This window comes from Leuresthes tenuis, unplaced genomic scaffold, assembly GCF_036924035.1.
Source record: "Leuresthes tenuis unplaced genomic scaffold, fLeuTen1.0.hap1 SCAF_24, whole genome shotgun sequence".
Taxonomy (NCBI): domain Eukaryota; kingdom Metazoa; phylum Chordata; class Actinopteri; order Atheriniformes; family Atherinopsidae; genus Leuresthes; species Leuresthes tenuis.
Window position 1 is genome coordinate 23,701,266 of NW_027325378.1, and position 26,238 is coordinate 23,727,503.

Genomic DNA, 26,238 nt, shown 5'->3' on the forward strand with positions numbered 1-26,238 from the left:
TAGACAAAAGAGCAACCCAGACAGGCCACCCTCTACTCTCTTCTGGCTCGTTACTCTCGGTCTGTTCTTTTCTCGTTCAGACCCACAAGCCACAATAGCACCAAACTTCCTATGATGACAGGACCAGGAATAAGTGGAGGTGTGGAACTTTCTCAATTCCAAGACAGTGAAGAGGCAGATGTGGATGATTCTGATCGACATAGTGACAAAGGTAATCACAAGTTTAAAGACTATACAAGTTTATAGTCTATTATTGTTACTCTGTGGTGTTCTGTTACTTTCAACTGTGTAAAACTCAGAGAAGAAGTCATATAACACAGCTCTCTGGAACTGAATCCGAAGAATGTCATGAAAAGCTTACTGTGATATGCAGGGTGGAGTAAGATATAGATGAGCAGTTTCCTTTCACATCAGCAGTTTTGGGGGCATGCTTTCTATTCGTACTCCATTGTGTATCAGCTGTAACAAAGCTTTCTCTGCATGGGCACCAACGTGGACAACACTCTAGTTTTGCAGAGGTGTGAATTATGGCGACTCCCCAGCAAAAATTCTCTCCTCAAAACAAATATCCAAGTTGTTGTTCTGCACATCTTGGTGGCGTCGGTTCCTTCCAGGTGTTCTGTTTGAATGGGAGACTGATGCAGGGCACAGCCTCTGTGGCTCGCTGCGAAGAAACTCATCAGAACTCTGGACAAGAGCAGGTGGTGAAATTCATGTTACACAGGCCCAACAAAGGATGCGGAAACTAGAATTTGCTTCAATAGAACTCAATGAGAATAACCAACCTGAACTCAGGTCTACAAAATAAAGGCGGCTTTCATTCAAGAGAAGTAGAACCAGTTTCAAACAACATCTTTGTCAGTGTTGTGCATCTTTAAACTGTTCACACTATGTGTTTACACCGTTTTAAAACGAGAGATGTGCAAAGATTTTTTTTCCCAGACTCAGCCTCCGAATTGATTGATTTAACAGTTCCAATCAGTTCTAATCTCGTGTTAGACCTCAGACGATATAAGGCACAGGAATCTGCTGTTATTACGTCTGATTTGCTCACCTGGCAGTTTCTCTCTGCCTTGTCTGACCGCTAACGGAAACATCAGCGAGACATGGTTGTTCCCGTCAACTTTTAACCCTTTCCTCGGCAGACCGTAGCTCCTCCATCATCATCTCCATCACTTCCTGCATGTTTGCAGTGTTTTCCCTTTTCTTTTTTGGGTTTCACACTGTTCTGCCCCCTCACCCCATCTATTGGCATCTCATCAAATGTAGTTTCTTGTTGACAGCTCACTCAACACTCCTCCCTCTCTAAATGTCTCGAAAAGATCAAATTTGCTCGGTAATAAGGGAGAGACCTCTGCAAAGCACTCAAATCACATCATGAAAAAATAATAAAATTGTCACGGTTATTGATTGAATTTCAAATCCACACCATTTGTCGATAATTTGAAAATCTGTTTGAGTGAACTGGGCATGAAGGATATTTTTGGAAGGAAGCACCAGTGCTACAAGATGAAGAAGTTGGTGTGGAGAACGAATCACAGAAACAAATGATGAAATGAGAAATACAGACAAAGAGCTATATGAATGTGATAAAAATTAGACAAATTAAACAAAGAAAATGGACATTTTTTCCCCCTAAGTTCAGTAAAGCAGCCATACTATGTTGTTTGAAAAGATCTTTGTAAACTGGTGTCCAAGCTCCGACGGCCAGATCAAATGACCATTTTAAAAGAAATATATCAAACGCCCTTTAAATGTGCCCCAAAATGCTGACACAAAACAGTAAAATGTAAACTGTAACACAACAAAAGCAACAGAAGAAAATAACCAAAAACAAATGAATGGAGGTGCTGGTGGGGTTTAAGCTGTAGACGGTCCGTCTGACTAGCGTTTGCATTTGTGTTACTAACCTCCTCATTAAGGTTGCTTACAAGCAGAACCCCACTGGATACTGCATGTCCAGCAAGGGCTACCCTCCCTGCAGCAGCAGCAGCAGCTGCTGCAGCACTCAGAGGGTTCAGGGCTCCTGACAGGAAGCAAATAAGACAATCATGGAATGGAGAGCAGCACTTCGCCAAAATCGCAGCATTACAACTCTAAGCTAGGATGAAATTGACTGACAATCTTTGTTTAGGTCTAAAATTAAGTGCAACACATAATACCAGGTGTTAGCAATTTATGCAAACTGGTCAATCTCTTCTGAACGTTATGACCACAATAAACAGCATCGAGCCAACATAATAGCAACAAAATTAAAGGAGAAAGAATAAAAATGTGATCTACCTGGGATCTTACCGAGGAGGGAGCTGGAGTCTTTGCTGAGGGCAGCAGCCACGGCGGGGTCTAGGCTGGGCTGCCCATCACCAGCTGGCAGCTCGGGTCGGGTGTAGTCACGACTCTTATCGTTGTTGTACTTAACATTTAGGTTAACCAGCTTTGAAAAGTCAATGCGTAGAGTGCAACATGAATTGTAGATGTTCTGACCGTCCAGTGCCTGGCACAAAGAACATAAAACAGCCATACTCAATACCAGTAGTGTCCTCACAGCACAAACAAACAGTTGACAGTACATTCAGTGATAAGAGGGAAATTACTAATGGGAGCTGTGAGTGGACAGCCTCTCACCATTTTGGCATGCTGTGCATTGACAGGATCACTGAACTGCAGAAGAGCTTGAAACTGATTGTTTTTGGTGAAGGTGATTATCTTCATTACTGTGCCAAACTTGGAGAAAATCTGCCAACGGTAAGAAAAGACAAAATAAACAATTAGCTATGAGAAGTCTGTCTACTGTCGCATGCTAACTCCCAACGTGCTGCCTACCTGTTGCAGCACATCCAGTGTTACAGGGTAGAACATGTTGTCGATGATGATCCGCAGCACAGGACTAGAAGCTGCAGCAAGAATCTCCTGAACGTCTGAACCTGGAGACTGGATTGCCGACACCGCATGCAGTACCGCCTGGGTTCGCTACAGCCAAACACACAAGTCGTCAAGTCTTTTTTTCCACAACGAGGACACTGGACGAGATAAACCATTTTATTAACCGATAATGAAAGACTGCACTATATAGAATGAGAATGCAATGTCCGGTTAACTGGGCGAGGTGAGACGTTGTGGGACACACTGACATCAGCCATGCAACCACCCAGCAGAAGTCTTCCAACCAAAAAAAATAATGCATTGTTACGGTTGGCTTATGTTGAGCCATTTCAGAGTAGGAACTGAAAAGAACAATTTAACTTATGCCTCATTTATTTAATGATAACTTATTCCAAAAAGGGATATCTCAAACACAGCTGGATGGGGGAAACCAACAGAAGCAGAACATGGGCTCTTTAAAATAAAATGTCCATATAAAAGCTTGACCAAATACTTAGAAAGAATGCATGTAGAAGTCCTGATATTTTCCTAAAAATCAAAGTTACTGTGCATGTATACAGTGGAGGGTGGAAATGTGAGACATGACATCTCTGAATGGCATTTCATCATTACAGCAGACTGACCAGTTTTACAAAAAAAGTCCTCTGAGGGCAACAGCTTCACCAACTACCACCACAACATTCAAGGATGACATCACATTCTATCATGCAGGCTGCGTTGGATCATGGATAGCTGGGATTTTCCCAGATACTAAGACTACAGTGTACTTTGAATGGAATGGCCACTGGCCCGACACTTCGGGACCGAGACAGCTGTCAGCTGTCTGCAAGTTGTTGCTGTCAGTTTTAGAGGCTTGAAGTGAGATTTCATTTTTGGAACATGTTTCCGTTAGTGTTGTAAAACAAACTCACCTGCAGCTGAACACAAGGAACCACAGCACAAAGATCTTGCTGCAGACACCAAATAAACCCAAATGAACCCCACTTCACCGTTCTCATGACTTCAAAATATTACATTTTGTGACCACTTATAGAGACACTGCAACAGTATTTTACAGCAGCGCACCAGGGCAACTCTGCTTTTCTAGTATAGCCTTTTCCCACTAAATACTTCTTTAGAAACACCAGCAGGACGTGAGAATCTGTGTGTGTGAATGAGACTGGAGAGTTAACACCAGCTTGTCTCACAGTCATAATAACGTGGTGAGAACTTTTAAAACTGCACAGCCCGTCCTCTCTCCGTTTCCACTAGGGCTGCCACAATTAGTCGATTAGTCACCATTATGAATCTAATAGTCGATGCGTCGTTTTTTTTTTTTTTGGTCAAACTTTGTTTTTCTCTCAAAACTTCCACTGCTGCGACTGCCTTTCTGTCCTTGACACACATGCGCAGTCGTGGTAACCGGGGGTCAGCCGTAACGTCACAGGAAGTTAAACCAGACGGGCTCCGGTATCGTGGTTACCCGGCAACGGAGCTCAAAAGTATGGGAGCATTTTAAGAAAACTAAAGACAAATGTGTGCAATGCAATATCTGCTAGGCAGAACTTGCCTTCCACGGCAGCACAACGAAGCATGTTGTTGTGGCTGATTGTGAAGTGGGACCGTCATCTTGGTAAGCTAACTGGCTAGTTAGCTGTTAAAATTAGCGTAAACAGAGAGTTAACTTGCTACTTACTCATATTGATAGCTGTAAACGTTAACATTAGTGATGACGATTTGATTAATTAGCCTGAGTACACATATTTCATGTGTTTTCTGTAATGTTATAACAGTGGTGTGTTTGAATAGGAACGCTAATGTTTTCTAACGTTATGTTTCAGTGCTAAAAAAGTACGTTCATCTTCAATGGACGGCTTTGTTACAAAGCTAGCTACATGCACACCTCAGCAAGCAAATGTCCTGACTGAGTCCATACTGAACATGTTGGTGTTATATTTGAGTCAGTGAGACCAAAGATTTTTGGTTTGATGCCAGAGACAAATTAAGGAAAGAAAAACCTAAAAAAAATAATTAAAAAAAAAGTAGGTATTTATTTTTGTGTGTTTGCTACACAGTTAAATATTAAATATATATCATGTTTATGTATTTAGCAGACGCTTTTATCCAAAGCGACTTACAAATGAAGATTTAACAAGCTATATAAAGCTAACAAACTACATAGAAGGAACCCACTAGTCTGACTATGTCAGAGGTGACAGAGTAGAAATAGGAAAGATAGGAGATATCAAAGGGTTAATGAACTATGACAATAATTTTTTTCTAGTTAGTATCTACCATAAACACTTATATAACATGGTTATATAAGAGCAGCTGCATCCTGGTGCGATAAGCTGTATGTTTTACATTCAATATACGTGTGATCCGATTAGTCGACTAATCGGATCATTTGAAACAGTTTCACTTCATGCTTGAGGTTCAGACTGACTCACTGTCAGTCTGAAAGGAAATTATGCTTACACACTCCATTGTTACCCAAGGCTAAGTTACTGATTGTTTTTCTTCGTACACAACACATGAAGTGTGTGTGTGTGGGGGGGGGGGGGGGGGGGGGGGGGGGGGGGGGGGGGTGTAAATGCAAACTATGTATCCATTACTGTACTAAAATACATTTGCAAACCAAATCCACACACAACACTGACATTTGAAACAGTTTCACTTCATGTTTGAGGTTCAGACTGACGCCCTTTTAGCGTTAGAACAGCTGAGACTTTTAGCTATACTTTCCTGACTGCGTTGCTGGTCAAGACAAACAAACTGCATTCACTAATAAAAGATCACAGAGTCTTTATGGAAGCTCAAAGGGGTCAAATAGCCTCCTCAAGCAAAAACATGTTTTCTGGAAGATATCTCCTAAAAAAAAACAAAAAAAAACAACAAAGAGCCACATTCTGGGAAGTCAATGGGTCACTTATTATCAAAATGGAGGATAACACGCACGCTCTGAGCACTGCACAGAGAATTGGACTATACAAGGAAATCAGGGAACCATGATATTTGAAAAAAAAAAAAAAAAATCTCACAAACAAGAGTTTACAACTGGATAAGATGTAGTTCCCTTGCATAAAAACAACTAAAACATGCTTATGCCTCTGGTGACATTTGGGGTGATAGTAAATTGTTTTAACACAATGGATAAGACAGAAAACATGGAAAAACAGACCAAGTGCCCTTTAAGTCTAACTCACCTGATTGCTAGCATCCGTTTTGAGCTCTTTGTGATTAGAGTACTGAATAAAGACGGGGACATTGCGGACATGTGGAGCTACTGTGTTGTAGTAGTTAACCATCGTGATGGCTGCCTCCTCTGTTCCCATCTCCAAGAAGGCCTAGAAAGAAAGAGAAAAGAAAACGGTCAAAGTCTCCGATATTAACACACCTCGAGAAGTTACAATTTGATCACTGATCATCCATCCCTTTCATTGAGATTTGTTCAGTAAGTCAAGATATCTGGCTATGTGACAAAAAAAGGAAAAAACAAAAAAATAAATGCTTATCCAAATGTACAAAACAGTCCTCATTATTCACCATACCTGAATGATCCACAGCACACCACTAAGCTGGCAGCAGACATTTTCAGAGCAACTCGCATGTCTGAATACTAAGACGGGGCGACTGTCAATCAAGTTTAGTGACATACCGACACAGCTACTGTGACGAGGACAAAGTATTTGTATCAGACAGGAATCTAAGGGACAAATGTCATGCATCTCCTACAGCCCCCCTCTAAAGACAGACAATAGGCTTTTGGCTAGCTTTTGTATAGAGTTTTGTGCATGTTTTAGATGCACTGCTAGATAAGAAAGGCTGAATGAGTCTCAAGTACTTATAAGATGCAGTAAGATGTAAGGTGACAATAGGCTCCTGGCTATCCAGAAAAGAGAAATGTGTCCAGTGTGCTTTAGGGAATAGACATTAATGTCCAAGACTGGGTTGTCCTGTATAGATTTCCATTTATCTGTGGCTGTGATATGATGCTGCATGATAAAACTCACCAATGTGTTTTATCCACTCACCTGGTTTTTTCCCTTCAGTGTGAGGATGTTGGTGACTTTGCCAAAAGGTAGGCCAAGAGCGATGACTTCAGTATCAGAAGCTTCATTGGGCAGCTTCCTGATGTGGATCACACGTGACGGCGGTTCCTCCTCCACCCTTAACTTCTTACTATCGTTGCCGTTGGAAGCCCCATCTAAAAGTATTGCAAAGGAACTGGGTAAGTAAATTCTACTGTCCAATGATAGCTGATCAACCTGAAGGGTAAGGCTCGTTATATTATTCTGCACCTCCAGAACCAGAAGAACCTGCAACAGAACAACAACATCTGAGAAGGTGAAACTGTCATCATTGGAGTTACAGGGCGGCAACGTTGTAAAAGCTGTCTGGTCGCTTACCCCAACTTAGATTAGCATTATGTGGCTTTTGAACTTTTAGGGAAGTATGCGAGACCAAAAGCTGCTTGCAAACATTTGGCTTTTTTGACATCATCAATTTTTGTGCTTTTCAACTGGTTTATGCCACAGTCCCAGTGTCACCGCTAGTAATGTTGGAGGAAAGCTGTGATGCACTAAGATCAAATGTCCACATCTCAAAGTATTACTAATGTTCATTCTTAATAGCCGCATTCGGACAGAGACGTGCTAAGAACGCAGTTCTATTAACTGTCCACCTCAAATTTCGATATAGGAACTGCCCTTCCCCAGGGGAACTGTTTAATTTTGCATCTGCACATGAGTCAGGGACCTTGACAGGGACTGATGTGACGCAACCGTCTGCGACAGACGTGTTACTTTAGCGCCACACTCAACAACAAAACAAAACCTGCGAAAAGTAAGGAGAGAAGAAAACAACACCACCAAGAAGCTAATATGGAGAGCGAGGAGGCCACCATGTTCATGGTCTGCATGACGGTGATATTAATCATGGACGATCACATCAGGCGTCTAAGATCGAGGCTGAGGAGCACACAGCGAGAGTCGGGAGACGAAGAATCGAGCAACGAGCGATACTTCTTCGTTTCATGAAGGAAAGAAGGAGAGCAGAGCGCCGCAGACAAAGGAGACGACGTGTAAGTTTAATTTATCAAACATGCCGGTTGTGTCCGTGTCGTATCAGTAAACATTTCAGACAAAGGGCGTAGCTACCAAACACCTACATCATATGTGTTCCTATGGAACCCAGTAAAGACCCTGCCTCGGAGAAGGAGCTAAAATGGTTATAGGAACTGAGGTCCCTAGATCCTGTATGTCCGAATGCGCGAAAAAACTATTCCTGAAAAGGTTATAGGAACTGCAAAAGGTTCCTACAATGGGAATGCGCCTAATGTCGAAACATCCTTTCTTATATTGGGATTGTTTGTGATTGTGGTGTTTGTATACAATATAAATACGAAAAAAAGAAGAAAAATAAAAAAAACATCAAGCATAAGATTAAAATTTTGACCACGCTTTGATTTAGTGCTCATTCAGATCAATCCAACAGGGTTTAATCCAACATTATGCAACACGGAGGAACGTTTAGGGAGGTCCATGTTCAGGAGTACATCCTCCAAAGAAATGTTGGACCAAACTTCCTTAACATGATTTTTGATCCCATTTTAAAACCCCTCACTTTCGTTTACTGGCCAATTTAAGCTTGATTTGAGAGCCTGACCCTTTCTCGCTCCTGTCAAACTGCTGAAAATTGACTAGGAATTTGGTCAAAGCAAATCAAAATAACAGACTTTAAAGAATATTTAATTAGAGTTTTGGTCTCAGAAAGTATCTTGAATTTCATGAAGAAAAAGAACATTTGAACAGTGAATATTAACTCAAGTTGCAAAGCCCCTTAGAGAGATGCTTATTCCCTCAGTAGCTTTCAGCATGAGACTGTTGACTGATAAGAGGAAGCCTGTAGAGAGAAATCTTCCCAATTTGTGAGAGCAAAGGGATACACAAGTGATATCACTCATAGCTCCTCAAATACATTAATCTGAAGACATTATCTTTTCATTGAAGACTAAATTATTGAAGTAAATTAATACATTTGATGAGAACAGGCTCCCATGTTGCAGTGAATTTTGCCACAACCCAAACAAATCTTTTTCTTTTGTTTCATAGAACAACACCCAAGCTGCTCAGATTTATCTGCATGCATCAAATCCTCCTTCTTATATGAAGCTGGAATATCTGAGCCTGAGCAATACTTCATTTCAATCTGACGTCCATCTCTGCCAGACTGCTTCTACAAGACAGATCACCTCCAAGCACAACAGCAATATCCCTTTCTTAGACAGGTCCCCGGGGTGACATTAGCTTTGATGTGGGAGTGGTGGAGCAACCGAAGGATTTGGGTATTCATTAAAGACACGATTTTCAAAAACTCGTATTTGTACTTTAAACACTGCTACTATTCTCCTGGCAGAGTATTTAGCAACCCGACTACACTAATCCTCTATTTCTTTAAGATATTCCAGATCTCGTCTAAACAACGAGGAGGCACCAAGATGCATTCAGAGCTGTTCCAGTCACATGCTGCCTTGTGTGGGTGCCCACCTACTGGGGAGCGTGAGGTTATTCAGACACTAAACAGCTCTCATGACAGAACAGCTCACTGCACGCAGCCTATTCCACTTTTCAAACATCTAATAATCCTTTGATTTCTTTTTAATGCCATCTGCCACAACCCATCAAATGGCGTCATGTAAAATCCATCAATTCCGAACAAACTCACCACTCATACTGTTGCTGTACATGTTCAGCTCATCGGATCCTCTCTGTGGGGAAAAAAAGAAAAAGACAAATAACACACAAGCATGGCAGTGAGAATTTTTCTTTTTCTTTTAAGAAATCAGTAGAAGCAACACAACAAAGCTCTCCGAGGACCGTTTCAGGGAACAAAAGGAGGGGAGAGAAGTTAGTGAAAAGTGGCACGAAACAGCACAAGTGTGATCCTCCTTTGCTGGTGTGAGTTTAATCTCACTGAATTTAAGATGTCAAGAAGTGTAATTTCAACCTGAGCTACACTTGGTCCCAGAAGGCTTTCTGGAGCTGCCCGGCGCCCTGCGCTTCTTAACCTGACTGATGGGATGACAAGGAATGTGGCAAGGGACCCATTACACACACACACAACTTTATAATAGCTCCATACACCCCCTCCTTGTTTCTGTCCGACTGAATTTGAACCAATTGTTCTTCTGTCACTAACATTCTTTATGGTTACGATAAACTAGACGTTGCAGGCCTTGCTACCGCGACATGACACAAATAAATTGAAAGGGTAATAAAGTTGTCCGACTTGGGCCACAATGTGAGCACATAGTGAATGAGATACAACAATCTAAGAAATGATTTGTCTCCCAACAGCTGGCAACCCTCTCCGTTTTGCCTTTGACATTGAAATATTGATGAAATAAATGGAGGAATCAGTATTTTACGACTCTTTCGTTTCCCTCAGAGAGAGGACTTTAACTTTGTTTTGTGCAGACCGCACTACAGCTGACATTCAACAAATCAAGTCAGAAACATGTGCTTCCACAAGGAAACAGGTCTGTTTGGTGACCCGGGAACTCGAGCCCTCCTGATTTTATTAAATCCATTTTTATGCTCTGAAAGAGTAGATCACATGGGCTGGATGTTATTTGGGGTAGAAAAGGTTTCAAATACAGATTGCGCATTGGTTTTTTCACACGGAGTGGTGATATGGGATAACTTTCCTGGTAATTCCTTAAAATATTTGCTATTATTCGGATTGGGAAACACTCAGATTTAAGCTCATTCTGGCACAGGTATGTGGAATTCTGTTTTTATTAACTTTGTAGTAACAGAAATACCCATTTAAAAAAAGAAGTGTAAACTCTGCTTTGATATGCGACACAATAAAAACGATTTTTACATGACTGTCAAGGCTGGTCACGTTTAGATTCCTATAATCACAAAGTATACTTGAACGGACCATGAAGTCCCTCGTCTCAGGCAACACTAAGAGACCTTATGTAGAGGGCTATGCTTCCACTTCCACTGGACTCTTTTAAAAAGGCAGTGTAGATCTACAAGTCATTCAATGCGATTTCTTTTCTTTTCTTTTCTTTACATGGTGATAGTTCAACCGTGCCGGTTGGTGGTTTGGGCCGTATTTGCATGTGAAATAACTGATAAAGTTAGTTTACATCCACACCTCTCAGTCCTGGTCAGGTTCCAGGTGCTCTACAGAAATGAAGGGGGGGGGGGGGGGGGGACTGTCCTGGTAACTTTCATCAACAGAAAGTAGTTTGGGTTGTCCGACACATTTCTGTGAGGCAGCTAAATTGCCAAAAATGGTAAGTTGAGAGTGAGTCTACAACTCCGAGTGCCCAGAATAAAAAGAGCGGGAAATCGAATTTGTGGCTGTGCTGAGCGTTTAAAAAAAAACAATATTGTCTGATTTTAAGATTTTAGTACGAATTAAAAATCCAACATACTGCCCAGGTGCTGTATCACCTGATTCCCAAACAATTCATCTGAAACATTTACAATTTTTAGTTGATATTTTCCCATGAGAGCCAAAATACACCTGTTCCAGTGGCTCAACTGTGATGACTGGTTCAGTCCAACACTATCTATTATTGCCATCCTCCATCTTACAGAGCAAATAACCAACTGGTTAAACAGATTATCTGGTGTCAAGTTGCTACACAAGACAAAATAATAACAATAATAATATTAATAATGATAAGGGCAGCCTACATATTTGTGTGATGCAACTTACCTTCACTCCAACTGCAACATCACTGATGCTGAAAGACAAATAATTTTCTTGTGGTCAAAGTTAAGGCAAATGGAACAAGAAACTAAACAAGTCACTGATCCAAAATGATCTGATAAGAACGGGGCTGTTTTTAAGGAAAGCTTCCAACATTTTCAGTCAAATCTTATGCATCTATAACAAAGTCTGGGTTGTTCTGACAATTTAGTGCTCTAATACATAAGTCACTGATGTCAACAGAGGGGCTCATGGTCAGGGTGTCACTGAGAACAAAAGCAATTCCTTTACCTTTTTTTTTTTTTCTATGAACTGTCTGAGGAAGAATTTCGGTAATTTATCATAAATAAGATGCCCTAAAAATTCTGCTCATCACTGCGTGGGACTACTTTGTTATGTGTCAAACCATCCATCTCTGCTTAACTCAATTCCTCAACAACACAAACATTATTTGGCTGCAAGATTATCCTCCTACCAGGTTTCCAACTCACATGTTTCATCTTAAAGTAACGTGATAACTCTTCATTCAACCTCAGTGAATGGTCAGCCTCTAGTATAGAAGGACAAGCCCTTGTATACCTTGTGTAATCTTGTATCATTTAAAAGTTTAATATTAACAGCAGTTATCTGTTAACGCCTCCTGTGGTGTTAACTGTACAGAGAAGCTATGGATTAGATGTTTTATCTTTCAAAGCTGGAAAATATTAATGTATAATAAGAAGACATTTCGTGCCTTCTGGCAGCTCTAACTATGGAGGAGCCCTACCTATCATCTGGACCTGCTCTGTCAGCTGTAGCTAGTTAGCTACTGGACAAAGGACCAATGTTACAGTATATAGCACAGTGATTTGCTAAACTTCATTAAGGTTTACGACACTGTATTGGTAAAATGCAATAGTGCAAATTAGAAACTGCACCAACACTTATGCCCAAGAGAATTTTCTAGGCTTTTTAAAATGATAAGTAACAGCACCAGTTAACGTGATAAACACACGGGCATTAGCTAAGTTACAGCGGCATGCTAACATCATGTACTTCCTCAACAGAAAAGGGAGCGCGTGGCTATGGAAACACAAGCACACGGTTCTTCTCCGGCTTCCTCATAAATTCACAACATCGCATACCCTGTGTTCTGCACTAGCTCACTGAATGCTCAATTAAATTAAGTTAGTATCGCTGATAGTATATTACCCGTCCATTTCTGTAGCGATTTCAAAGTGTATCCTCTCTCGCTTCAGTTTCCTCTCCCGTTAGAGACCCCGAACACGCACACATACACACCAAAGTAAAATGGAGGCAAGACGAAGTCGTGGCGGAAATAACCGAAAAGTTCCGGAACTGCTTGTTTGTAACTCATCTTTATGAATTAAAAAAAGTCTACATTGAAGAAACGTACCCTAACTGTAAGGGACAGTTTGTTTGGAAGTAAGAAATACAAACAAGCACAAGGATGGAAATTAGGAAAAGGACTATGAGTTTGACATCCCACTAACACAGAATATAAACTCACTCCAACAGAGGAGATAAATCAAACAAGAAAAACTTCAGAAGACACACTTCTTAAAGGATGGTCAAAGAGAAAACATTAGGTGGTGGTGGAGAATCTTGCATTCAAGCAATCAATCTATAGTCGTGTGGTCAGTTTAGAAATATTTCCTATACTTGAAAATAGTGTTACTAAACAAAAGAAATAGCGTGCAGTGGGCTGTGAAATTAAATTAATACAGTGAACAGATATCGAAATGCTTATCTACAAACAGAGATTATCTGTGGACTGATTTAACTTGCTATGCTTCATTCGGAGTAAGCTGTGAAACAACACAGACTGTAGAGCTTGAAACTTTGTACATTTTGTGATATGACGTGCATTATCACACCTGTAATGTAGATAAACACATATCAGTTTAACAAGAGAGACTAAGATATTGAACTTGGTAAGATACTTATCGAAGAAAATTATTAAATCTTATCTGTGAGGTGCAAAGACATGTGAACCCAAGAGTCTGGAGTTTTTATTCATTTGTAGGATTTATTAGGTCTGATTTATTCAGTTGGATCAACCAACCGACTTTCATTCCCAGAATGTATTTTACTGCCATTTTTTTCATAGACCCTCTGAGATTTATAAAAATTTTTTCTATCCGAGGTGTCCACTGGCAGCAACAATATTAGAAGCAAGCTCATCAAACATAATTTTGGAATGTTAACTTCTGAACAAGTGACCAAGTCATGATGATGAGATTTCACTAGTTTAGAAATATAGAACATTTTAACATGCTCACAAACATTCAAGTACTATTTAAGCCCATCGTCATAGTATTTAATTAATATGGGGAAAAAGTTGCCTATTTCTACATAGCAGATAAGGACAGTTTAAGTTGTTTTTGCTATAGCGCAATGAACCAACGCTATGCAGAAGAGACAAGTACACGTCTTTGCAATATCAGTAATGTTTCAAAAAATGAAAATTCATTACCTCTAAATACCCGATTCATTTAAAAGTTGGGAGAGTGTTTCCTCTCACAAATGTGAATGTTTTTTTCCTCAGTAGAGGTGCCCTCAGTGCCCCAAAGTAGAGAGTCCCAAACGTGAACACACATGTGATCACTTGCAAAAAAGTTTGAAAAACTGTAAATACTCAAGCAAATTAAGTCTTCAATTTCCAATTGAATTAATCGGGTTAGCATGGAATAAACAACCTGTGATCATCAAAATAATCTCAGTTTTTGTGATCTGTGGAGGTACAATCCCAACTGTTTTATTAATTAAAAACAAAACCAGTGAAGTAATTACTTACAAATCTCATAAACCAATATTTTATTCACAATAAAACACAGAAAACATATCCAATATTGAAAGTAAAGGACTTTACTATTTCATGAAAAGCATTTATTCACCTTGAGTTTGATGGCAGCAACACATCTCATGAACATTGGGACGAGAACATGTTTAAGATAAAGTCCTCTTCAGAAAACTGACTTATCTATAGGCTGGGTTCCCTTACTTGAATCCAATTAAATGATCTTGGGGTATTGGACTGTAAGTCTCGTATTGTATTTTCTTTTTGATTCTTTATCTACTAAATACTTTAGTATGTTTAGCGTCTAACTTCATCTGTTAGGTGCAACCTCACTTGTGAAAAGTGGATTTATGTGCGCTGTTTGACTGAAATGAGGTTGATGAGTGAATTAAGACTCAACCAAAGCAGTTATATTGTTGGCAGAAAGCTGTTCAGCTTGGTGAAGCTAAAACAAATGACAGAGCAGAGGATTAATCTCTGTGTGGTTTACTTCACAAGTCATGTCACATTTTGCATTATTTATATTTTTTAAGGAAAAAAGCAAACAGTTTTGGCAGCTTTAGACAGTCTGAGTGACATAATGAGGAGTGTTAGACACAATACTACAGCACCTTATCATTGTTAACATGCTGAAAATTCCAGTGGATGTCTCCTGGACATTTAAAACTTTACAAGACAACTGACTGATGTATAAAAAAAACATACCCAGTAAGTTACAGGAACGATACACGCAGGCCCTTTGTTTGCTGGGCAGTTAGGGATTCCTTCCACATACAATGAGGAAGGAGAAAAAAAAAAAAAACAGGGTATCTTTTGCATAATGATTCATCTTGACAGACATACGTCATGCTCCTGGGCTCCTGACAACGTCACGCCCTGGGTGAAATTAATGCCTAACTGCTTATCTTAAAGGACCTGGGATTTAATTAAAAATGACATTTCCCCAAAGACCTGCGCTTCTGCGGCTGCCATGTTGAAATTAGCTGATGAGGGGCTCTCTGAGGAAAAGGGAAATAAGCAAACTGTCAAACACAGAGCAAATCATGCCGTTTATCAGTCCTGCTCACTGCTCAGGAAATAACAGTGGACTTGCATTCTACATGGCACCTGCTGCACCATGGATACAAGTCATTTTGTTATTAACAAGAGGGGGGGCAACAAAACAAGCCTGTCAAATGTGATATGGAGACAAACAATGTGGATGGCTTAAGTGGGTTGCTGAAATGAGCTCTTAAGTCACCACAAAAATATGCTGTCACTGACAAAGCTATATGCCATGACTTGAAATTTCAGCTTCTTTCAGTGAGTTGCTCAGATGGTGACTCCTCGACAGAATAAGAAAAAAGATAAGATATGGAAACAAAATAAATGCCACCCAACAAATCATAGGGATACAGAGCATATCAATCATACTTGTCAATGCCACAGGTTAAGCATTATGGCTCATAAGCACGTTATTTTTCTCACACAACATCATTGGAGTACTTCTGTCAGAAATGCTCAGTTTTAGCACATCTCTTTGAGACCTGCCTCCTGAAAAGTGCATCTAACTGGTCCAGCAATGATATGGCAACTTTGGATATGCAACACCATTCAAGTCTATCAGAAGAAATGCAGTTGATACTGCAGAGTTCAACACGAATAAACCAGGTTAGAACCCAGAATAAGGAGAGCCTCCAGAAAATGTGATCACAATGCACAATGTTTTCATGCAATGGTCTAATAATTTCCAAAAGGTTTTAATACTGTTTTCTATTTGCTGATTTTTTTACCTGTAGTGAATGCCAAGAAGTCAGTTGAGTTAAAAAAGTTACTCTCAGTAAGAAGCAACCTCCAACAGAAAAAGACTCAGTAGAAGCAGCCATCTGTCTCGGCAGTTGGTTTAAGGGGATAGTAAGCAAGAAAGGATTAGCATAAAAGAGTAAGAGACAACAATCAATATGGCAGTAAATACAGCTTTTATGTAGAGCTTAGTGGAGGGTTGAGACCCACTGTTATAAGGGACACATACTGTAACAGTCACTTGTAACTACCAACAAAGAGTTTCAGTGTCTTAAGGGACAGTGTTTTCTGAGGGAGAGACTAAGTGCCTTTGCCATGGCCCTCAGCATTTATAAATTTGCAGATATTTTGCACACAAAAGACACTGCTTGATAATTAAAGCAGCAAGAATACATACCACGTCAGGGTTCTGAGTGTTATGGAAGCTGTTTCAGTGTGGTTTGGAATTATGAGCAGGCGTTCACCTTTTGGAGAAATCCAGAGTCGGCTGTTTGATCCCCAAGCAGTCCACATGTTGACATATCGATGATAAGTGATCTTTGCATGTGCTTTTGGAAAAAGGAAAAGCATATGATGTTAAAATAGATGTGGTGTGGGAATGTGTGAGAATCATATCCAGGTCCATGTTTTAGACATGTTAAGCACTTTGTCGAACCTAGGTTGACAATGTTGTAAGCTTGACAGAAAAGTTGTCGACCATTTAGAGATTAGTACACTTTGTATGAGTGAGAAACGGCAATATAAACAGCAACATATGTTGCAGTATATATTATGTATGTAATACATGTATACCACTAATCCTTGTTGAGGTTCTACAAAGCACTTTACAGGCATTTCTCACTCATCCATTCACAGACACTCATACAGCACTTCTTTTCTTATGAATAAACTTGAAAAATTGTATGCAGATAGTGGACAAACATGACACATGACTTTGATGTTTTCCTCAAATTGATTTATTTATGTATTAATTCCCAATTATTATTATTGTTGTTATCGTTCAAATATACAATCATTGTAAATATTAATTTAAAAAAATAATTTTTGAGCTACTTGACTAATTTTGAATTTCCCCCACTGGAGGATGAATAAAGTATTTTTCTATTCTATTCTATCTTAAAGATCTCAAAATGCAATATTTTCCAAACAGAGCACTTTGCTCGCAGACTGCAGCTTTACTTGTGGTTCCCAGAGTTTCTAAAAGCCATCTTGGTAACTGCCCCGGTCAAAACCTATATGCACTCGTTTGAGCTACAACTGCTCAGCAGTCCTCCGACCCATAAAGCTGGCAAAGTGCTCGATCTCGTTTTCTCAAGAAACTGTGCCACAGAGGCCCTATCTGTCACACCTCTGCATTTCTCTGACCACTATTTCATTCAGTTCAGAGTGAGTCTCCCGAGAAGACCATCTGCTTCTACCCCTATGGTTTCCTTCCGCCGCAATCTCTGCAACCTGTCGCCCACCCGCTTCTCCTCCATTGTTGCCTTCGCTCTTCCAACCTCCAGCACATTCTCCTCCCTTCAGGTTAATGATGCCACGGAGTCCCTTTGCTCGACTCTGAGCTTATCTCTGGATAGTCTGTGTCCTCTATCCACCAAACCCTCCCGATCCTCCCAGTCTCACCCCTGGCTTAATGATACTCTCCGAGCGTTGCGCACCAATCTCAGAGCTGCCGAAAGGAAATGGCAAAAGTCAAAAGATCCGGCAGATCTAGCTAAATTCCAGGTGCTACTGTCATCATTCGCATCCAGTGTCACTGATGCAAAAAAGTCTTTCTACATCAACAAGATTCATAGTACTACTGACACCCGGAAACTTTTTTCCACCTTCAAAACTCTACTTAATCCTCCGCCTCCGCCACCTGCTACCAATCTAACAGCAGACACCTTCGCCTCATTTTTTACTGACAAAGTGGCAGCTATAAGCAAACAGTTTACCAAACCTGTTACCACAAAATCCGCATGCAGAAGTCCTACTGCATCATTTTCCTCATTTACCCCTCTGACTCAGAGCAGTGTGTCTAAACTTCTCACATGTAGCCGTCCTACTACATGCCCGCTGGACCTCGTTCCTACTAATCTTCTCCAATCCATTGCTCCTACTGTAACTGCAGCAGTCACGCATGTGATTAATGCTTCACTGACATCGGGCACATTTCCTACCACTTTCAAACAAGCTCAGATTACACCGCTGCTCAAGAAACCTTCCCTCCCTCCAACTCATGTGGAGAATTATCGGCCGGTCTCTCTCCTCCCGTTTCTGTCTAAAATCATTGAAAGCAGGTCAACGATTACCTCTCTCATAACAACCTCCTTGACCCAAACCAATCTGGGTTTAAAAGTGGACACTCCACCGAGACGGCTCTGTTAGCTGTGACAGAAGCCTTAAAAGAAGCCAGAGCGACAGCTAAGTCCTCTGTACTTATCCTGCTCGACTTATCGGCTGCATTTGACACTGTCAACCACAGTATTCTTTTGTCCATGCTATCAAGCATGGGCATCACAGGGAGAGCACACTCCTGGTTTGAATCGTACCTCACTGGTCGGTCCTTAAAGTATCCTGGCTTGGTCACACTTCTGCAGCGCACCACCTTGCCACAGGGGTCCCCCAAGGCTCAGTACTGGGACCTCTTCTCTTTGCCATATACACCAACTCACTGGGACAGATCATCCGATCACATGGCTTCTCATACCAATGTTATGCTGATGATACCCAGCTCTATCTGTCATTCCCACCTGATGACCACACGGTCTCAGCACGAATCTCAGACTGTCTCTGACATATCATGAAAGCCCATCATCTCCAACTTAACCTCCCAAAAACTGAACTGCTTGTCTTTCCAGCCAAACCAACCATACAACACAGCATCTGCATCCAAACTGAGTCCCTATCTCTTGCTCCATCAAAGGTTGCTAGAAACTTGGGTGTCATGATTGATGACCAACTAACCTTAAAAGATCACGTTACCTCGGTTGCTCGTTCATGCCGCTTTGCATTACTAAACATAAGAAAGATCAGACCATACCTGACCCAACATGCCACCCAGCTCCTGGTGCAGGCCATGGTCATCTCCCGCCTTGACTACTGCAACGCTCTCCTAACTGGTCTCCCAGCCTGTGCTGTGAAACCTCTGCAGATGATCCAGAACGCGGCGGGGCGTCTGGTCTTCAATCAGCCTAAAAGAGCACACGTCACCCCTCTGTTCATTGAACTCCACTGGCTACCCTTAGCCGCCCGCATCAAATTCAAGTCATTGATGTTAGCCTACAAAATGCTTAATGGAACGGCTCCCATCTACTTGAATGCTCTTGCAAAGGCTTATGTCACAACTCGGTCCCTCCATTCGTCCCAGGATTGTCGTCTAGCAGTGCCTACACCACGCCTAAGACAATCCAAACTCTTTTCATGTGTTGTCCCACGATGGTGGAATGACCTACCGAGCGCTACCAGAACAGGGGCCTCCCTTTCTATCTTCAAGAAGCTCTTGAAAACCCAGCTCTTCAGAGAGCATCTCCTATCCTAGCACTTACCTTGCACTTACCTACCCCCTCTATCTCTGCACTTTATCTTTCTGCACTTCTTTCTATGCCCCCACCCTATCTCTACTCTGTCACCTCTGACATAGTCAGACTAGTGGGTTCCTTCTATGTAGTTTATTGTTAGCTTTATATAGCTTGTTAAATCTTCATTTGTAAGTCGCTTTGGATAAAAGCGTCTGCTAAATACATAAACATAAACACATAAACATAAACATAAAAGTAGAATGGAAGGCAGAGCCTTCAGTTATCAGGCCCCTCTCTGTGGAACCAGCTGCTACTTTGTTCCAGGAAGCAGACACCCTCTCTACCTTGAAGGTTGGGCTTAAACCTTTCCCATTTGATAAAGCTTATAGTTAGGGGTGTCTCAGGTGATTCTGAAACATCCCATAGTGAAGCTGCTATAGGCCTAGACTGCTGGGGACCTGCCATGTTGCACCTCTCCTCACTCTGTTCTCTTTTTTTCTCTATGTACAAATAACATTATTGTTGTTATTAACATGTGTTTATATTTCTCAGCAGGTGTCCCTGGTCTGGTGTTACGGTGTCTGTTGTCCCCTCCTCCTTTCCTCTCAAACCCCAGCTGGTCAAAGCCACACTTCCTGGTTCTGCCAGAGGTTTCTCCCTGTTAAAAGGGAGCTTTTTCTTTCCACCGTCGCCTCATGCATGCACAGGACAGGGGATTGGATCAAAGAGAAGTTTCAATGCAATCTGTTGGTTTCCTGAGCTCAGCAACTTTTTTTTTAATTAGCTTTGTATGAATTGGTCTAATTTGGAATTTACTGAATGAATCTATCTATCTATCTATCTATCTATCTATCTATCTATCTATCTATCTATCTATCTATCTATCTATCTATCTATCTATCTATCTATCTATCTATCTATCTATCTATCTATCTATCTATCTATCTATCTATCTATCTATCTATCTATCTATCTATCTATCTATCTATCTATCTATCTATCTAACTTAGATTATTTGTGTGTGTGTGTGCTTACCTCCCACAGTTTTCATGTCTCATTGACAGGGGTGGTACAGCAAAGGAATGTTGGGAAAATGATTGCGATAGCTTCTGTCAGAGGTGATGTCTCTAGACAGTAACCTGTGAGGACGTGAGAGATCCCATCCAGGTGGCTGTCCATTCCTGAGCTTGATTGCAGTGCTGGATGTGTTGCTTAGGGTGTGAACAGCGTGTCAGTAGGTGTCACAGTCAACATCTCCCTCAACTTTAATTATCCACATTAGTTTTAAATGTGAGTTGATGTGAATGTTTTCTTCTTCAGTAGCCTCTCACACAAGCATTCTCTCATGTAGAACGTAGACGAAGGAGGAGCTTCCTGAGTAAGCCATCATTGCTGATGCACAGTTGACATTGTGGTTGGTAATTTAGACTTGCACGTTCGAAATTGAAACATTTAAATTGAGAATGTTAATGTCATCAAATGTCATTTGTGTCATGACAACCTGCAGGAAGATGAAATGTCATCTTGTCTGAGGATGAATATTTCTTCAGGGTCAGAGAACCCATTTATTAAAATCCCGGTGTCTGCGACCCTATGTGCTAAAGAAACAGTATTTCCTTTCATGTTTCATTGTGACCCTCCAGCTTGACATTTTGATTTCTCCCATTTTATCCTTTCCAGTTTTCTCTTAGAGTGACAGCACAAATGCCTGATGTGTACATGCACAAACATGTGTTAAAGTATGCAAAAGACAAAAAAAAAAAAGAGTCTGAAAGGCAACACAAAATTAATGCCAGAAATCGCAATATTGCCATTGGTGACATGGAAGATTGGCAGATGTGTGGGCTATCCCTGGAGGAACACATTACCCACTGCTGTTGACAACTTTGCGATGTTTGACTTCTTATCTCACAGCCACTCTTCACTGCTTTTAAAACTGAGATTTCTCGAGACAAGGGACTCAGAGAAAACATACTTATTCTGTACATGGATTTAAAAAATCCAGCATTTGCTGACAAAAGCTGTGAAAAAATGTCAAGGTAATTATGTGCAAATGCATTCTGTGCCCTATTGGTGAATATGGATTTTGAGTGAGTAATTGATAATTAATAATGTGGCACTTACTGTTTTCTGTTTGAGTGATTTTACACCAACACATACAAACACAGGAACACACACAAACACAGGAACACACACACGCTTTGAACTCATAGGGGCCTTTTTACACCAAGTCGACAACAGTCGTGCACATCTGGACCATTACCGAACCTCTGTCTCTTTTGTATTTTTGGTGCGAGTGCTTTTCTGTCATTGTTGGACTCAATCAGCTACCTTTTTTCAGCCGTTTCAACTTAGATTCGACATTGCGGGTGTCAGCAAGATAGCTCACTCTTATCAGCTGTTCAGTGTACAGAATGAGTTCACTTGAAGAGAGGCAGCATTGACGACAGCAACCTAATAGCTAGTTCAATGTGTCACATGCAATCTCTTTTCATTTTTCATTTTGATTTCTCCAAAACAAGCAACGGACTGCTGGGATAGGCTCCAGCCCACCGAAAACAAGCAACACTTTCACAACAACATGGTCAGTGGGGTGAAGACCAACTGATACTCATGACTCAGAAGAGACCTGCTCTGTTTGACATTACTGAAAAACACAAATCACACACTGCTACTTTTACATTTTAAATTTTCATCAATGCAGTCTTTCAGTTTCCCTTATTACATAATGTACATAATGTCAGTGCACCGTTCTGCACTGGCAAGCTATGTCTTCTTGCAAAGAAGCAGATTGTACTTCCTGGCTGGAAGTTGGAAGTCATCTTTGCGATGTGTGCATGTGCTCTCTTGTTTGTTCAGATGCTGGCGATGCGACGAGACTCAGCAGGAGGCCTCTCATCAGTGCTGTTTCTCCATGTTAGATTGGTGTGTGAAAGCCCTTAGCTGCAGAGTGAAACTTAGCAAGCATACTTTCATCTTTAAAGTAATGGTGTGTAAGTTACTGATTTTTAATGAAAAAGTTTGACATCAACATTCTCAAGTACTGACCAACCATCATTTAGTGTTTCGACAAACTGCGTCTTTATTGGTTAAATAAAATACCTGTTGAGGAGAAATGAGCAACTTTTGCATCTCTCCAAAACTATTTCCATCACATCAGTGATTTCCATCACATCCTCATTGCCTGCCTGTCGTCAGCTCCACTCACTTCACCTGTGTTTCTCTCCTCAGCTGCCTTCACGCACTAATCACCCTCCTCTGCATTTAAACTACCGTTTGTGACTCCCTCATTGTCAGATCCTCACCGTCACACCTGATGTCGAGTTGGCCAGTTCAAGTTCTTGTCTCGTCATGTCCAGTCAGGTCTGTTAAGTCTTCAGGTTTTGTTTATCAGTTTTGTTGTTTGGAATTCCAGCGTTGCTGCACCTTTTGTTACAGTTTTTTTTTTCAATAAGTCAAGTTTCCATTGGCATTCTGGGTCTGCATTCGGGTCATCTCTTCTCACCTCGTCGCTACGTCAACAAACTGTGACAACCACAACAGCTAGTGCTTTCTTTTCTGTCACACACATTCACACACTTATGGATGCATCATTGGCAATGTGGAGTTCAATGTCTTGCCCATTGGCACTTTTCACAAAACAACATCTGCAACCACTGATTCCTCCACTTTCTTCTTATTCGTTGCATTACCTCTGTATGGTACCTTTTATGATGGCAATAATAATAATTATTGTGCATAGAAGGATCTACTACACAAATGGACATACATTTTTCAAAGATTCTTTGCAATTGTTAACTTGGACTTCACACTGATGACAACGGTGAGACTGAAACAAATAATGCTAAAATATACTATTGAGTTAAGGGGAACTTCATCTTGCAGATATATGTTCAGCCTAATGAACAACCCGTGTCACATTATACAAGACTAAAATTTTAATTCATGTCACAATTTGAGACTGGATATTGAAATCAAAGAAGTAACCCCTCAAGTCATGAAGAGAAAGCCATAAAAAAACTGATTTAAAAAAAAAAAAAAAAAAATGCTGGAAGATGAACAGATGCGGTCAAACAGATCACAATGAGAATGTGAGAGGGCTTTGTTTCTGCTAAGAATGGCCAGTTTTTAAAAAAAAATTCTGTTATGGATGTTAACATGCTGGTGGAAATCAGGCAAAACAGCATCAGGAAATCACACTGGATGAAAACCTCAGTATCCAGACTTGTAAAATCCCCATTCATTGTCAGAAATGAGCCATGATCTGGAGGATCAGATGGGCGAGCGTTCTACTGTTTCTGGGACTGAAAGTTTCCCATAGCCGTCACTCTGCTGTCAGGAGTGAGACACTGCTGTAATCTGACATGTCTGCTCTCATCAGATCTGAGAGTTATGACAGTCTTCAGTTTTCAGTCCTAGATAAAGCAGAACACTCTTCTTCAACAGCATAGTGCGTTTAGAGTGACTGGGGATTTTACGCATCTTGGTATTGAGGTTTTCATCCAGTATTACAAAGCCTGTCAATTTGCCATGATACTTCTTGTGACATAACTTCTGTAGTGCATTTTTACACCTAATTTGACTTAGCCTAAACTATATCTATCTGCCATGTAAGTGATACAGGGTATGTGGTGGACTAGTGGTGATAGGCCAACTGGGTGGCACTGAGGGTAGAGTCTGTATTATAGTCTGTTGCAGATAATTTATTCCCTGAAGCATATTTTTCAAAAACAGAGTCATTCTCAATTGCTAATATTAGAATATTGATTAGTGCAGCTTTAGAGCCCTAGAAAACCAAGCATATCAGAAGATCCTCCGCTTAAAACCATAACAATCTGAAACTTTGTAATCATCATGATTACATAAACCAGAGGAATCTAATCCATTGTGTCATGTGGTCATGTCAGGTAACAATGAGCTGATGGTAGAGGTATATCATATGATATCACAGCTTTTGTCATTATAAAAGCGTATTGTATTATACCCCTCCCCCCGACAACTACAATATTAAAGCAACTTCACATTCTACTTCTGATTATAAATGTGTATTGATTTCCAATGTGAGTGCACAGAAGTTCCTCTCCATGGGAAAACAGTCTCAGGGAGAGATGTCTCTTTTGCTTCCACACTGTACTGAATCAATGTGTCGCTATCTAGGCAATAGCTTCAATATTCTCCCTGCTCTGTTTCCAATTTGGTGCTCGATTGGAGACATCATTCTTCAGTTGTCTTCACAGAGAGTGGCTGTCAGTGGGGACGTTAGTCTATCCGATGGTCAGTGGTCTGTGTAGGCGGCGCTGCATTTGTATTGAGTGAATTCAATGCCTCAGGTTACTAAAGAGAGCTGCAACATACAGCGTTGTTTTTTCTGTACTTGCTGTACAAGGCAATTCGTTTAGATTTTTGAGATCTGTTGAAACATACAACTGTGCAAAATTACATAAAAACATACAAATGTTTTTTTTTTTTCTATATTCATGTGTGAAGCTGGGGGTGAGACACAAGCCCTGTATTGTCCTTTTCATTGAATGCATTTTGTAAAGATTTTGTGGAAGTAAATCTGTATATGCCATCTCTATTACCCGTTTTTGGTATGTAAGAGTAAAAGATAGTATATGTTATGCCATCTCTTTTTCAAATTATAATAATATTCTTACTATTGCATGACATCTCTAACATTTGTTACAGAAAAAACATTGAATACTCTTTTTGCCTCAAGAAAATGAAAATACAAAACGGTACTTTTTCCTGGTCTTAGGAAAATAAAAAAAACTGAAACTATGAAAAAAGACAAACCAAGCACTTTGTTTTGTGCTCCTTAGATCTGAATATATCTCATTCAGTGACCTGCTCAGAGGAAAAGTTAAAACTTATGTCACAACTCCTTCTCTGCTTGGTCTCGATTCCTGAACCTGGCACCTCATTATTCAGCCCGCTAGAATTATAAGGCCGGCTTCACATGAACATGTTCTGTTGTCAGCTGTACTGACCAGCATGCATCTTACATCAACCGCAGCCTCAAATAATAAAAGAGACCATTGGATACACATTATTTTCAAGGGTAATGTCCTAGCAAGAGTTAACAAAGCTGTGTGTGTGGAAATCACTTTTGGACTGATTTTGGAAAGATCAACATTATCATTATGCCATTATTTTGTTATATATGTATGTAACTGGGATAACCCGCACTTGTGTGGATAAGATGGACAAGACTCTCATCATTGCAATAATGCTGTGCAAGGTCCTCTGCTCACTCTCATACATGACATTAAACGCAGCATGTTCCGCTTTTGCTGTATTAACATTACGCTTGTGGGTTATTAGCATATTTCTTATCAATATGTAGCTCTCCAAGTACAAATATTTAACGAAGTTGATATAGATAAAATGTTTTAATGAAGTAGTGATATACATGCATTATTACAAATCACACTGTGTAAATATTCTGCTTGGTCCATTGTTGTTGATGAGAAAGCTTTGCTTAAAAGGCATCTACCGCTGATTTACAGTGCTGGAGGAATTTCTCTGGTGGGATTATTTAAGTAACTACATCTTATA

General features: G+C 40.5%; 1 protein-coding gene across 2 annotated transcripts in view; it reads right to left on the reverse strand.

The window, feature by feature from the left end:
* The window catches only part of LOC140284326 (polypyrimidine tract-binding protein 2-like), a 17,876-nt gene extending 4,984 nt beyond the window's left edge, over window positions 1-12,892 (reverse strand). The window contains exons 1-9 of one of the 2 annotated variants that reach the window (XM_072378180.1): window positions 12,787-12,892; window positions 11,602-11,629; window positions 9,589-9,631; window positions 6,897-7,069; window positions 6,069-6,209; window positions 2,824-2,970; window positions 2,626-2,736; window positions 2,296-2,494; window positions 1,911-2,026 (exon numbers count right to left, since the gene is read on the reverse strand). In XM_072378180.1, coding sequence (XP_072234281.1) covers window positions 1,911-2,026; window positions 2,296-2,494; window positions 2,626-2,736; window positions 2,824-2,970; window positions 6,069-6,209; window positions 6,897-7,069; window positions 9,589-9,631; window positions 11,602-11,629; window positions 12,787-12,794 — 966 coding nt within the window. In that variant the 5' untranslated portion in view covers window positions 12,795-12,892. Of the gene's footprint in view, window positions 1-1,910; window positions 2,027-2,283; window positions 2,495-2,625; window positions 2,737-2,823; window positions 2,971-6,068; window positions 6,210-6,896; window positions 7,070-9,588; window positions 9,632-11,601; window positions 11,630-12,786 lie in introns of both variants that reach the window. The other variant, XM_072378179.1, reaches the window with a different exon arrangement.
* Window positions 12,893-26,238: the final 13,346 nt, after the last annotated feature.